Source organism: Martes martes (genome assembly GCF_963455335.1).
Source record: "Martes martes genome assembly, chromosome: 1".
In the NCBI taxonomy this organism is placed as follows: Eukaryota; Metazoa; Chordata; class Mammalia; order Carnivora; family Mustelidae; genus Martes; species Martes martes.
Genome location: NC_137888.1, coordinates 200,486,897 through 200,499,650, shown reverse-complemented (window position 1 = coordinate 200,499,650; position 12,754 = coordinate 200,486,897). Strand labels below are relative to the sequence as shown.

Below are 12,754 nucleotides of genomic sequence, written 5' to 3'. Positions count from 1 at the left end.
TCCAATAGCTGCTTCTGTGATTTTCACACAAGCCGAGGGCCCGCAGGTCAAACCCCCCGCCCGAGGGGCCTGCACCCTACATGTCTGCCCGCCCGGAAGAAGCAGGCAGGTCGGTGACTGCCTTTGGAAGGGGTTGCTGCAGCAGACGGGCCCCTGCCTAGGAAGGAACAGTGGCCACCATCCTGGCATCCACGAGGGTCAGAGTACTGAAGCAACACGGCCACCCGAGCTCAGGGGTTCAGTGGGGGCCCAGGGAGGCCTGGGCTTCATCCTGTTCTCCTGCTGAGCCGTGACCGGGAGCGGCTGCTCTGTGAGCGCCCAGCATCAGACTGCTGCTCCTCAGAAACCCTTCGCCAGGACTGCTTAACCCTGGAAATCTCGTCCTTAAGGAAGGGCAGGTGAAGATGACCGCTGGGCAAAAACCCAGGAAACCCAGAAGGGAAAGCAGGAGGGGCTCGGCGTTCAGTTGGATGAAATCAGACCGGTCCCTCCGGGGAGAGCTCACACTCGGGGGGCTGGGAGTCAGTCCCAGGGCTCCTGAGGACCGGACTGGCCCTGGATGTGCAAGCCGGTGCATAGTGGCACCTGACAGCTTCTCCATCGGCTGGCAACCCTCGTCACAACTAAGGGGGAGCGGAGTCTCAAGGTGTCAAGGGATGTTGTGGGATGGGGAACGTTCCGAAAAAACTCCATAGGGAGCTAAGGTAACACAATCCCTCTCCCAAGGTGTCCTGTCTGAAACTCTGCAACTCCCTGGTCACTCCCCTTTAATGGAAGGCCACCTAAATGTCCTTGGAACATCTGAAACCTGGAGCTTCGGGTCAAACCATGAGTTTGACTTGGTTGGGAGCAGCAGCAGAGCGTAGAGCCGCACCCCTGCACCACAAACCCACCCAAAAGGGAGCCACTCCCTTTTCATGTGCACATTAACGGAGATATTCTCTGTAATAGCTCTCAAATATTAAGAGGGTTGAATTAGAGTCCATCCACTTGAGATAATGTGCTTTAAATAGTTTTGAGAAGGCCGCAGTAGCCTGGGAAAACACTTCCGCTACATTATTAAATAGCACACCTAATGAGCAGGACTTTAAAATAGGTGTTTTTCTCCTCTTTTAGCAATGAGGATATGAGTTCCTGAGCCTCTCTGAGCCTGAATCTCCTCCAAACAGTGCCAGCTCCCATCCCCAGGGTTGGAAGGATCAAGTGAGCCCAACCCGAGCTCCAAGTGCCAAGCACAGCACCCAGCAGGCGAGTGCTGACCGCCATCCACCCTGCCCAAGATTCAGCGGGTCACAGCCCCTTCCCCAAAGGCGTGCCTGCAGGGAGCAAAACAGCCCTGGAGAGGAAGACATGGGACCAACCTCTGAGAAGATGGCTCCAGACCAGCCTGCAGCCTGCAGTCCTCCTCACAGCCCAGGCTACTGGTCCATCAAAGTGGAGGGCAGGGGGGGGTGAGGACGACACTGAACCCCACCTCCTCCGGGTGTCCACTTTTTAATCACAGCCTGGGCACTGTGTGCCACCCCACTGGGTGCCTGGTGGGGGAGGGCAGGGAACCTGCCTATCAAAGGAGCATTCCAGTGAGCTTGGGGAACTCAAGTTCTGGAGGGAAGAGGGTCAATGCATCTCTTCTCAGCTAGGAGGTATAAAGGGGAAGACTCGTGCCCATCTCCTGCCTGACCTATGAACCAAAGTGAAGAAGCCAGAGCTAATGAGGCCCTCGGGTCCGCTTCTTTTGCTCTGGAATACAGGCAGCACAAGTTGACTCCACCCTGAACACACGCATAAGATCCCAAGGACACAAGTGTCAGTCACAGTGAGACCTGTCGGGAGCAAGGCCTGTGGAGAACTCCAAGCTCAAGGGTTAACTCTGAGCTTCAAACAACTACGGCCACCATCTCTCCTCTCTCTCTCCAGTGACACCACCATATACAAATATGCCTGACTAGCTTTTAGGGAACACACATGCCAAGTTCTTTAATTGATTTTATTTTTTACATAAAAAGTTCAGTAAAAATTGGATAAAGTAAAGTGATTTTAAGCAGTAAATCAATCTTATCAACATAGCACAAGGCTGGCCGAAACCACAAGGCAGCCTGCTTTGGAATATTTACATGATAACAAATTAAACCTTGCAGGAGAACTTAAAACCGTCCTTACAAAGTCTTCCTGTGATCTAGCATGTAGAGGCTAAAAGCAAAATGAAAAACAAACGAAACCAGGAAAAAACAAATTATTTTCAATATATTCACATATACATTAAAATATTATACAGATCGTCAGGGTGAGGGGTCGTGGGTGGGGATGCGCATGGGTCTGTGCGCTGACAGCACCGCCAAGGAGGAGACCCAGGTTTGGGAGTGGGGCTAGGCCTGGCCAGGATCTTAGCGGGGTCCTTCCCTAAGCCCTTGCCTCTGATGGGCCTCCAACCACACCCCAACAGCTCATGACCAGGGATCGCTTGTTGTAGAGGGGGCTCATTTTCGTGGCTTTCAGCTGAAATCTGCAGGTCTGAATTCCCCAGGGCGACGTGTCACCAGTAGCACAGCCCTGACAGAAGTGGGGGGGGGGGGCAGCGGGCCCGCAGGGTTACTTCTGCCGAGTCTGTCCCACCTGCTCACCTGTCCTCCCACCCTGGCCCCCCAAGTCACTCTAATTCAGTGTCCTCTTTGGGTTTGTAAACAGCCCCAAACTTCTGCATGTACTTCTTAATGTACTCCTTGGTTTTGTGTTTCACGTTCTCATTGCACTCCAGGTCCTCAGGGTTCTTACAGTACTTCAGCTCCTTGTTCATCACGCCGTGGGTCAGCTGTCCAGGACACAGGAAGAGAGACCAGAGTGGAAAGGATCTCAGGGGGTAAGGCCAGCCTGGTGCCACGGGGCCCTTCTCACCAAGACTGGGGTTGAGTAAAGAGACAGGCTGGGGCCAGCTGGGCCTCGGGTCAGCAGAAAGGGGAGGCTAAGCTCAGCGAGTCTGTGAGAAGCCCACCAGCCCTACCCTCCAGCAGGGTGCCCTCCCTTCCCTAACCTTCCCTCCTTCTCTCCTTCCCCAGCCCTGGCCTCTGGCAAGGAAAACCCACTTTCTATGATGAAGGGTACACAGTTTGCCCAGAACATCAACTGGGCAGAGGGGATACCTTGCGAGCTAGGTGTTTGAAGTCTTCAGTTGTGGTGATCCTTCCCACTTTGCAGTCAGGTTTCCGGTAAGGGTTCAGGCACTGGACGATGAACTGCGACATCTGCAGGCAGGAGAAAGAGCACATGCTGCTCACAAGTCCAGAGAGGGCAAGGGGTTGCGCTGAGGACATAATGAGACAGCCAATCCTTCCCGTTCCGCCACTCAGGTTGGCTGGTTTTGGATAGAAGAATGCTATGAGGCCAGTGGGGTAGAAGAGAAAAGGATCCTAGGTCAGCCCCAAGAGGGACAGAGCTGCCTTGGATATACGAGCAAGCCGGACTTAGAGCAGAAGGAGCAGACCCAGGCAAGGGACCCCACTGCTGAATCTCATGGCAGCCTCCGGTCTCCACTAACAAATCTCCCATCCTTGGCATGAGGAGAGACTATGGCCTTGGAGGCGGAGCAGAGAAAGTGTTCCGGTGCTACCAGCAGGCTCAGCCATGCCACGAACACAGGCATTTGTTGCAGAAGGTCACTTAGATCTGGTGCTGCACGTCACCGGACCCCCACTGCAGCAACAGGAAGCACGTCAGGCCTGGGGAGCTAGCCGGTGCGAGAAGCCTGGGGCAGGACCCTTTCCCATACACAATGTCCAGTGTCCTCCTGAGCTGTCTCTACAGTGTCTATCCTACCAGCAGCTCTCAGAAGAGACCCCCCCGCACAGGACCTCTCAAAGCACCTGCGGTGCTATGATCCCAGAGTACAAAGGAAGCAAAGAGGTCAGCGATCGCCACTTGTCAGGAAGCACCATGAACAGGGTCTCCCCATCCCTGAAACTCCAGGATGCTGCCGACGTTCAAAGGACAAGGCTGTTAACACAAGGCGGGCACTGAACAAACAGCTGCCAGCTGGCTGAGCCGAAACACCAGTAAGTTCACACAGGGAGAACGACAAACTAAATTTTAGCCTTGGAAAGGGCTTTTACTCAGTTTTTGTATGGTCTTCTTCCCAGCTTCCAGCCCTGCACAGGTGCCCCGTAACTGCCCGACACACAGGCCCTAGATGAAGCAGCAGCACTGGCCGGCCTCATCTCCCGACACCCTGCACATGCCCTGCGCTACGGCCTGTGGACTACTTACAATTCCCTCGAAGGGACGATGATTTCTTTTGCTACTGCACGTTCTACTGTCTGAAGTTCCCTCCCGATCTGCCTGGTCCCTTCCTACGCCCGACTCAACAGCCCTTCCTGACACCCCGAACAGTGGCCTCCAGCCCCCAGATGGCATGCTCGGCACACAGCTGCCATTCCTTATTCACAGGTCTGTTTCCTCCAACAGTCGGTGAATCAAGACTGGAGTTCAGAATCTAGATGCCCTGAGACAGACAAGGCTGGTGTCCTGACAGCTGGAGACACACACTTCCAGTAGCATGAAGAGGAGCTGCTTTCTCCCAATCCCCTGAGGATGAGGCAGCCACCAAATGAAAGGCTGTAGGAACAGAACTGGACTTTGAGCCAGAGGGCTGGAGTTCAGGTCTTCTGTCTAGAACTTACCTTCTCTGAACCTTAAGAGGTCCTCCACCTGCATCAGAATGACAGTTCCTGTCTTGCCTACCTCAGGAACAGCTACAAGGATGAAATGACAATGGATATGAAAGTGCTTACCACCCACCTACAAAGAGGACCGTTCCGGCGGGCCCCCCTCACGTGGCAACCATACAGTCACACCACAAAAGCAAGGGAAGACCCAAAGGCAGGGCAGCCTAACACTCAGGACAAGAAAGGAAAGGACTCAGGCTTAAGCCTGTGGAGCTTAGGGCCCACACCCACCAAACCTTACCTCTTTTCTGAATACTTCTTTGCTTTTCTTAGCCAGCTCACTGGAGGTGTCAGCTTCTGCCGTCTTAGGCTTTTTTGAGGTCTAGAAATGCAAAAGAAAACATTAACAGTGCTGGCACAAGAGGTCAGGTCAGTGATGTCCTAATGTTCCAGAACGCTCCTTTCTTTCCCCCAGTTGGGACACCTGACTCATAGTATTAAGATCCACTTAGAATCCTAAGCGGGCATGGCTGGGAGTCAGCTTGGCTGCTGTTACCACCAGTCTCACCTCACGTTTCAATCCTGTCACCTGGCTGTGGCCTCCTTCCTATAAACCATGTTCTCTGCCCTAAGTTAAAGTTACATCCTTGATGTTCCTGGCATTTCCAGTTGTTTCAGAGTCACCCTCTCTGCAGAGGAACGTGCTGTTTGATGGACCTCTCAGGTCCCTGTTCTGAGCTTCAGGACGCACACTGTCAAGTGAGGCCTGGGCTCAGGAAGTTCCACTTCTCCCGGTTCTGACATTCTAAGATTCCAGGATAAGGGCAGAATGCTCTGTTCTGAAGACCTTTCATCACGTAACTGGACAGTCAGACCACACCATGGTCCTCATCCAGGCCTCTCCGTTCCCCCTGGGTACACGTCATCTTTCCTCCGAAGGCAGTATGGCTGGACTGTAGGGAAGAGTCTCAGCCCTCGGCAGAGGCTCCCTGCAAGTTGGTATCTCCAGCTCAGGAATGTGAAGACTAAAGACAGGTCACGGTACGGGGGGGCGGGCCGCGGAGACGAGGACCATCCAAGTCAGTGAACAGATTAATAGATGCAAAGACACAGAAAATACTCTGTCCCAAGCTGGTAAGATGATAACAAACCTAAAAATACTCCTTCCCCGCTGTGCTAGAGAGGAGGCTGCCAAGCTCCCCCTCAGCTGCCACTGCCGAGAGGCCGGCTGGCATTCAGCCCTGGCATTCAGAGCACCTGCCACGCAGGGCCATCTCCCCACACCTTTGCCCACCACCAATCATCAAGCCCCTCACTAGTAAACATAATTTTCCACAGAAAAGATTTACGAGCATTCCCTTCGGAAAGCTTTCAGACGGACAGAGACACCGCAGTTGCTATTATAGGTACTTCATGTTTCCTCTAGCCGCTGAGAGCAGAGAATTTCTCGACTCCCCTACCATCCCCCAGTGCTGATTATTCCATTTCCATAAACAGTCTGAAGGCACTGGTGATGGAGGAGCTGTTCAGCTCCCTTCGCTCTGGACTGGCTCCAGAGAAAGGTGGCACTCCCTTGGCTTTGGGCTGCTACAAATCTGCTTTCTCTGATTTGTTATAAAAACCTCACATATTTTCCATTTTTCTACTTTCTGTGGCTGTGGGAGCAGGAAGGGGAGGGCAGAGTACATACAGATTCAGAACATACAGATTCGACCTGTTTTCAGGAAACAGGACCAAAAAGCACACTGTAACTCTGTTTCCTAATGTTTTGCTTTGGGGTTTTGTGGTTATTTTTTCCAGTGGGGGAGTATGCCGCTGTGCTCCACGGTAAGACCTCAGGTAGCAAGAGCTCAAGAAGGGCCTGAATAAGCCAAGGAAACTTCGACACACCCTCAGCTGCTCTAAAAAATGAGGAGCGACAGGAAGGCTTCCAGAAAGCCCCTGGAGGTAGGACAGCTGTCTCAAGGCTCCTGGCCCTACAGGAGAGGCCAGGCTCTCAGTAAGGGCACTGTGTAAAGAGGTGTGTTCAGCTTCCCTCTGAATGGGGTATGTGTTCAGAAAGCTAGTAAGTCAGTCTAGTGCGTATGTAACAGCTTTCTAATTTAACCTCTGACTTGGTGAGGGTGGTAGGGCATTAAAGACACAGTTACAGAACGCAGCCCACTGAGTTCTGTCTAGCTCTTGTGGTCCTTTTGAGTGCTGAGCAACTGGGACTGAGAAAAGAAAGGCTCAAATGAAGGGTGCCTAGACTTACATCATGGAAATCATTACCCAAAGGAAGTGCTCAAGGGAGTACTTGAAATTCACGTATCCTTTCTTGGTCTGTGGTCGGCAAATGGCATGAGAGAGGATTTCAGAAACCAGCTAACACTTCCTCAGGCCCAATGCCGAGCAACACCTGGAGCCAGAGTCAGAGCGAAGGACAGCACCTGACGGACACAGACATGAAAAACCTCCCCAACTCCAGGAAAGTCCCATTTAAAATGTCAGCCTCTCTATAATCTGTAACTTTTAAAACCAGTGTAGATAACCTTCTCAAATGCCTACTGCTAATTAAAAATCCTTTCACACCAGAAAAGACTGAATTAGCCTGGACCAATGGTCCCAGAAACATAACGAGCTCTACCATGTGGTAGAGAACATCTAGCTGTCATGCAAGTGGTCTTCCTGAGATTCCAGGAACCCATCAGAGAGGGGGAAAGCACTCTGATAGGCAAAAAAACAAAAAACAAAACAAAAAACAACAACAACAAAAAACAATGTTTTCCCAGGGTTTCTGCAATAATCAGCTTGCTTTTCCCACCCACTGGCTCATATGGGGCATCATCAGCCAATGGAGGATTTGGGCGGGAAACCATGTGAACAGCGGCCAGATGAGAGCACGCAATGAAATGTGGGTGGAGGGCCTGGTAGACAGCCAGACCTTACTGCCTCTAGCAGCTCGCCCTGCTGTCAGCCTTCATCAGGGGCATATCTGGACTCCAGGGCATCTGGCTAGAATATGACCAGATATGAATAAAACAGGGAAAGCCTAAGTATCTTCACATTACCCGAGGTGAGGTTTCAAGTCTTTCTAGCTCAGAAAGGGAATGACTTGAAGTGTGATGGGTGGCTCTGGTAACCACACACTGTCTGGCACAACAAACACAAACTCCATCCTCTGTTATATAAGAAATGACCACGTCCCAGAGCCCAAGTGCTTCAGAACTCAGGAGCGCAGGCTGGCCAGGAAGGAGTCCTGACAAAGAGAGCAGGATATACCAACCTAATGCTTCTCTCTCCCGGGATTTTAGTAAATGTCCTTTAGAACATGAAATGTAAAACATTATTCAAGGAGGAACTTTTTTATCTTTCAGGGCAGCATGAATCCAGAAGCAGAAGTTGAGCTTATCAGAAACACTACACGATTCAACCTAAATTCCGCAACATGTGAGCCTGTGTACATCAATTAAAAGGTGAAGTAAGAAGGAGCCTTGAAAATAATAAAAGCTCAGTATATTCTGTGTTGGATTTGCGACCACCTCTGGTAGTAGAAAGAACAAAAATACTTATTTCAGTGTTAGTTCTAAATAAGGTACCACACTTTGTTCTGTCAAGAAAAAAAAGGTGGGGACTGGAGAAGGAAGGACTGGATAGGAACAGAAAGATCTCTAAAGTGGCTTCGAGAAAGAGTGTTTCAAAAGCCTGACTAAATTACACACAGGCCCCATCTACTTCCCTAAAAGTGGAGCTGATCAACCCGGAACGAAGGTCCTAAAGCCATCACTAAGAACCAGAAGGCCTCTTACTCCTTCCATCTGGCCTTGAGTGTAGTACAGTCCTGGGAGTTTCCCTCTGGTCCCCCAGCTATCAGCCAGGCTGTGCTTACTGGGCAACTTAACTATCTGGTCTGCAGAGATCTGGGCTCTGGTTTTTGACAATCCTCTCTCAAATATGATTTCCTGGATCCCTCTCCATTGCTGGGAAGTGATTTCATATGGAATCCTTTTGCAAATTACCCCAATGCCAAAGATGGGACCATTAATTGACAAGATTCTTGGCCTCTGATCCCATCCTCTTCCGACTCCCTCAACCCAACAAACACTCCACATAGTTACACTTAGGACATCTACTACACTTGTGTCTGAACGTTCATTAAAAGCCAGAAAGCAGCAGTAAAAGCTGCTGTCTCTCAATCATGCAAGCAGTCAGGAATGATTCACGTCTGAGGTCCTCAAAGGGAAGGCTTGACATTACACTCACCACATGATGGATGATGGAAGAGAGCACAAGATGACCAAGAGGAGGGAACAACACTGGAGGAAAACAGAGAAGGAGGGCTCTCACAGATGCTTAGACTCAGCATCAAAAGCTTTCAAAACCACCCATCCAGCAGCACCTCACAGCACTCCTCAAAGAATTCTCTGCCCATTACACACCTTACCCATAGGGGTACCATATCCCCCTAATGTTTCAAAAAACCACCGATTTACTGATGACTCAAACCTAGACACAACTGTCTACCAGCCATTTCTTATCCTGGATCCTGTAAGAAGCTCAAATTCCACACTGAACTTATTTCCAAACCTCCTCCTGATCTTTCCTTCATCCCTTAGACTGAATAATGAGATTTTATCTCCCCAAGCCATCGTTAGGCCATCCTTGCCTCTTCCATACCCTTGTTTGTGAAGCCTTGACCACAATGCCTCTTAAACATCTTTGCATGAATCCCCAAAATCTCCATTCTTAACCTGTCACTTTGCCTAAGCTATTATAATACTCCCCAATCTGATCTCCCTGCTACCAATCTTACCTTTTCAAATGAGCCCATGAGTCCCCCAAATGTTTTGCTCAAGGGAAACACATTTAACTGATTCCCCTGCTTTAAAAGCATTCACTGATTCCCAAGTACCTATCATACAGTAATCGCATCAGTAGGACACCAAGATCTTAGACAATTTAAATCTGACCTACATTTCCATATTTCTGTCTTGCTCACTACCCCATATGCACCAAATTCTCACTGTACCAAATTATATTTCCTATATACACTCTGTCTTATCCTGACTTTATGCCTTTGCAAAAACTGCTTTATCTACCAAGAATGTTCTTTCCTGCCTACCTTGGCTACAGGTAAAATCGTGTTTTCTCTGACATATCACTGATGCATCTTCACAGACCATTAATCACTGGTGCTCCCACAGCATTTTATATATATATATATTCTTTTTTCTTTTTATTTATTTATTAAAAAGATTTTATTTATTTATTTGACAGACAGAGATCACAAGCACGCAGAGAGACAGGCAGAGAGAGGAAGGGAAGCAGGCTCCCTGCTGAGCAGAGAGCCTGATGCGGGGCTCAATCCCAGGACCCTGGGATCATGACCTGAGCCGAAGGCAGAGGCTTTAACCCACTGAGCCACCCAGGCGCCCCTCTTTTTTCTTTTTAAAGATTTTATTTATTTATTTTAGAGAGAGTGAGTGAGAGAGAACACAAGCAGGAGGAGCAGTAGAGGGAGAAGCAAGTGCAGGGCTCAATCCCAGGATGCTGGGACCATGACCCAGCTGAAGGCAGACACTTAATGACTGAGTCACACTGGCACCCCCACAATCAAATTCTTAAAAACCAATTATAAGGAGAAAATTAAGGTTTTTCTCCACACAGACAGAAAAGAGGAAAGACATTATATTTGGGGGAACAAAGATAAGTACGGTCTTATTAGAAACAACTGTTAATCAAAGAAAAAATGGAGTAACACCTTTTAAAGTGGTGAAAGGGGGAAATAAAGTATCAACTTAGAAGTCTCTATCCAGTAAAAATATCCTTCAAAAAATAACGGTACTCTGGCAGTTTCTTACAAAACTGAACATACACTTATCACAGGATCCATACCTGTGATTCTCGGTATCTACCCAAATGAATGGAAAATTTATGCCCATAAAAACTTCCACAAACTTGGAAGCAACCAAGATGTCCTTCAGCAGCTAGAGGACAAATACATAAACTGTGGTAGATCCAGACAGTGGAATATTGTTAAGTGCTAAAAAGAAATGAGCTAGCAAGTCATGAAAAGACTTACGTGTATAATGAAGGATCTTTAAATGTATAATGCTAAGTGAAAGAAATGAATTTGAAAAGGCAACATACTATGAGTCCAACTATATGACATTCTGTAAAAAGCAAAACTAGAGAGACAGTAAAAAGATCAGTGGTTGTCAGGAATAGGGATGAGGGAGGTGGAAAAGGAGGGAGATGCACAGAAGATATTTAGGGCAGTGAAACTATTCTGTTTGATACTATAATAGTGGATACATGCCATTACACATTACCAAACCCACAGAGTGTTCGACATCAAGAATCCTAATGCAAACTACAGACTTTGGGGGACAGTGATATGTCAATGCAGGTTCACTGTAATAAATGGACCACTCTAGCAGGCTGTTGATAGTGGGGGGGAAGCCACGCATGTGTTGTGACAGGGGGTGTTATATAGAAACTCTGTTTCCACTCAATTTTGACGTGAACCTAAAACTGCTCTAAAAAATAGTCTATTAAAAAAAAAAGAGGAAAGACAAGAACCTTTTTCAGACAAATGAAAACTGAGAGAACTCATCACCATTAGACCTGAAATATTAAAGGAAATACTAGAGGAAATACTAAAGGAAACTGTTCAGTCTAAAGGAAAAGGGTTCCAGAAAAAGCTCAAATCTACATGAAAGAATAAAGAGTACGAGAAATGGCAAATATGTGGTCAAATAAAAGACTTTGCTCCCAAGTTTAAAAAAATTTCTTTAACCTATAATAAACTATTTAAAGCAAAAAAACAATAATTCTGGGGTTCATAGCATATGAAAGAATAAAAAAATGTATGGCAACAACAGAACAATGGACAGGAGGGGGCAAAATGTAAGCAGGTTCTTAGAATTATCCATAAAATAGTATTTGATATAACAGGACACTCTGATAAGATAAATATTCATATTGTAAGCTACAGAGCAGTAGTTCTCAAACTTTTAGGTCTCAGGATTCCTTTCTCCTCTTCAAATATTGAGGATCCCCAGAGAGCTTTTGTTCATATGGGTTCTATCTAACCAAATTTACCGTATTAGAAATTAAATTCAGGGGTGCCTGGGTGGCTCAGTCGGTTAAGTGTCTGCCATGGGCTCCGGTCATGGTCCCAAGGTCCTGTGATGGAGCCCCACATCAGGCTCCCTGCTTGGCGGGAACCCTCTGCCCCTCCCCCTCAACTTGTGTGCATGCTCTCTCTCTCAAATAAAATCTTTAAAAAAAAAAAAAAAAGGAAATAAAATTCAAACAGAAAAAAATATTCATTTCTTTTTTATTTTTTTAGATTTTTTATTTATTTATTTGACAGACAGAGATCACAAGTAGGCAGAGAGGCAGGCAGAGAGAGAGAGAGGGGAAAGCGGGCTTCCTGCCAAGCAGAGAGCCTGATGCGGGGCTCGATCCCAGGACCCTGGGATCATGACCTGAGCCGAAGGCAGAGGCTTTAACCCACTGAGCCACCCAGGCGCCCCTATTCATTTCTTTTTAAACAGCATTAACAAACCCATCATATGTGAATATAATTTTTTTGTGAAAAGATAACTTTCTTTTCCAAAACTAAAGAAACTGGTAAGAGTGGCACAGTTTTTTACATTTTGGAAATCTCTTTAAATGTCAGGCTTAACAGAAGACAGCTGGATTCTCACTTCCTTCTGTATTCAATCATGTCATGTATCTTTTGGAAAATTCCACGGTATACTTGTGAATGGATGAGAGTGGCAAAGGCTTATATTTTAGCATTATTATGAAAATAGTTTGGCCTCATAGCTCCCTTGAAAGGGTCTTAAAATCCCTAAGGTCCCCACACTACACTCTAATAACCACTCCCTAGAGCAACTACTAAAAAGTAAAAGACAAATGGCTAATAAGCCAATAGAAAAGCCAGTGAACTATTTTAGGCAAAAATATAAATTTAATCCAAAAGAAAGCATGAACCACCCCACCCACAGAAGACAGATGAAAACTTAGAAAATAGTAAGGGGGTAGATCTTAAACCCAGCCTTACTGACACATTTACTAAATGTCCATAGATTAAACACACCTATCAAAAG

The 12,754-nt window shown here is 47.6% G+C and overlaps 1 protein-coding gene across 2 annotated transcripts in view; it reads right to left on the bottom strand.

The window, feature by feature from the left end:
- Positions 1-2,222: 2,222 nt before the first annotated feature.
- SETD2 (SET domain containing 2, histone lysine methyltransferase) overlaps positions 2,223-12,754 on the bottom strand; it is a 123,727-nt gene continuing 113,195 nt past the window's right edge. For both annotated transcript variants that reach the window (XM_080829243.1, XM_080829242.1), the window contains 3 exons: positions 4,957-5,037; positions 3,138-3,239; positions 2,223-2,809 (listed from right to left, as the gene is read on the bottom strand). In XM_080829243.1, the coding sequence (XP_080685369.1) occupies positions 2,648-2,809; positions 3,138-3,239; positions 4,957-5,037 (345 nt within the window). In that variant the 3' untranslated portion in view covers positions 2,223-2,647. The remainder of the gene's footprint in view (positions 2,810-3,137; positions 3,240-4,956; positions 5,038-12,754) is intronic.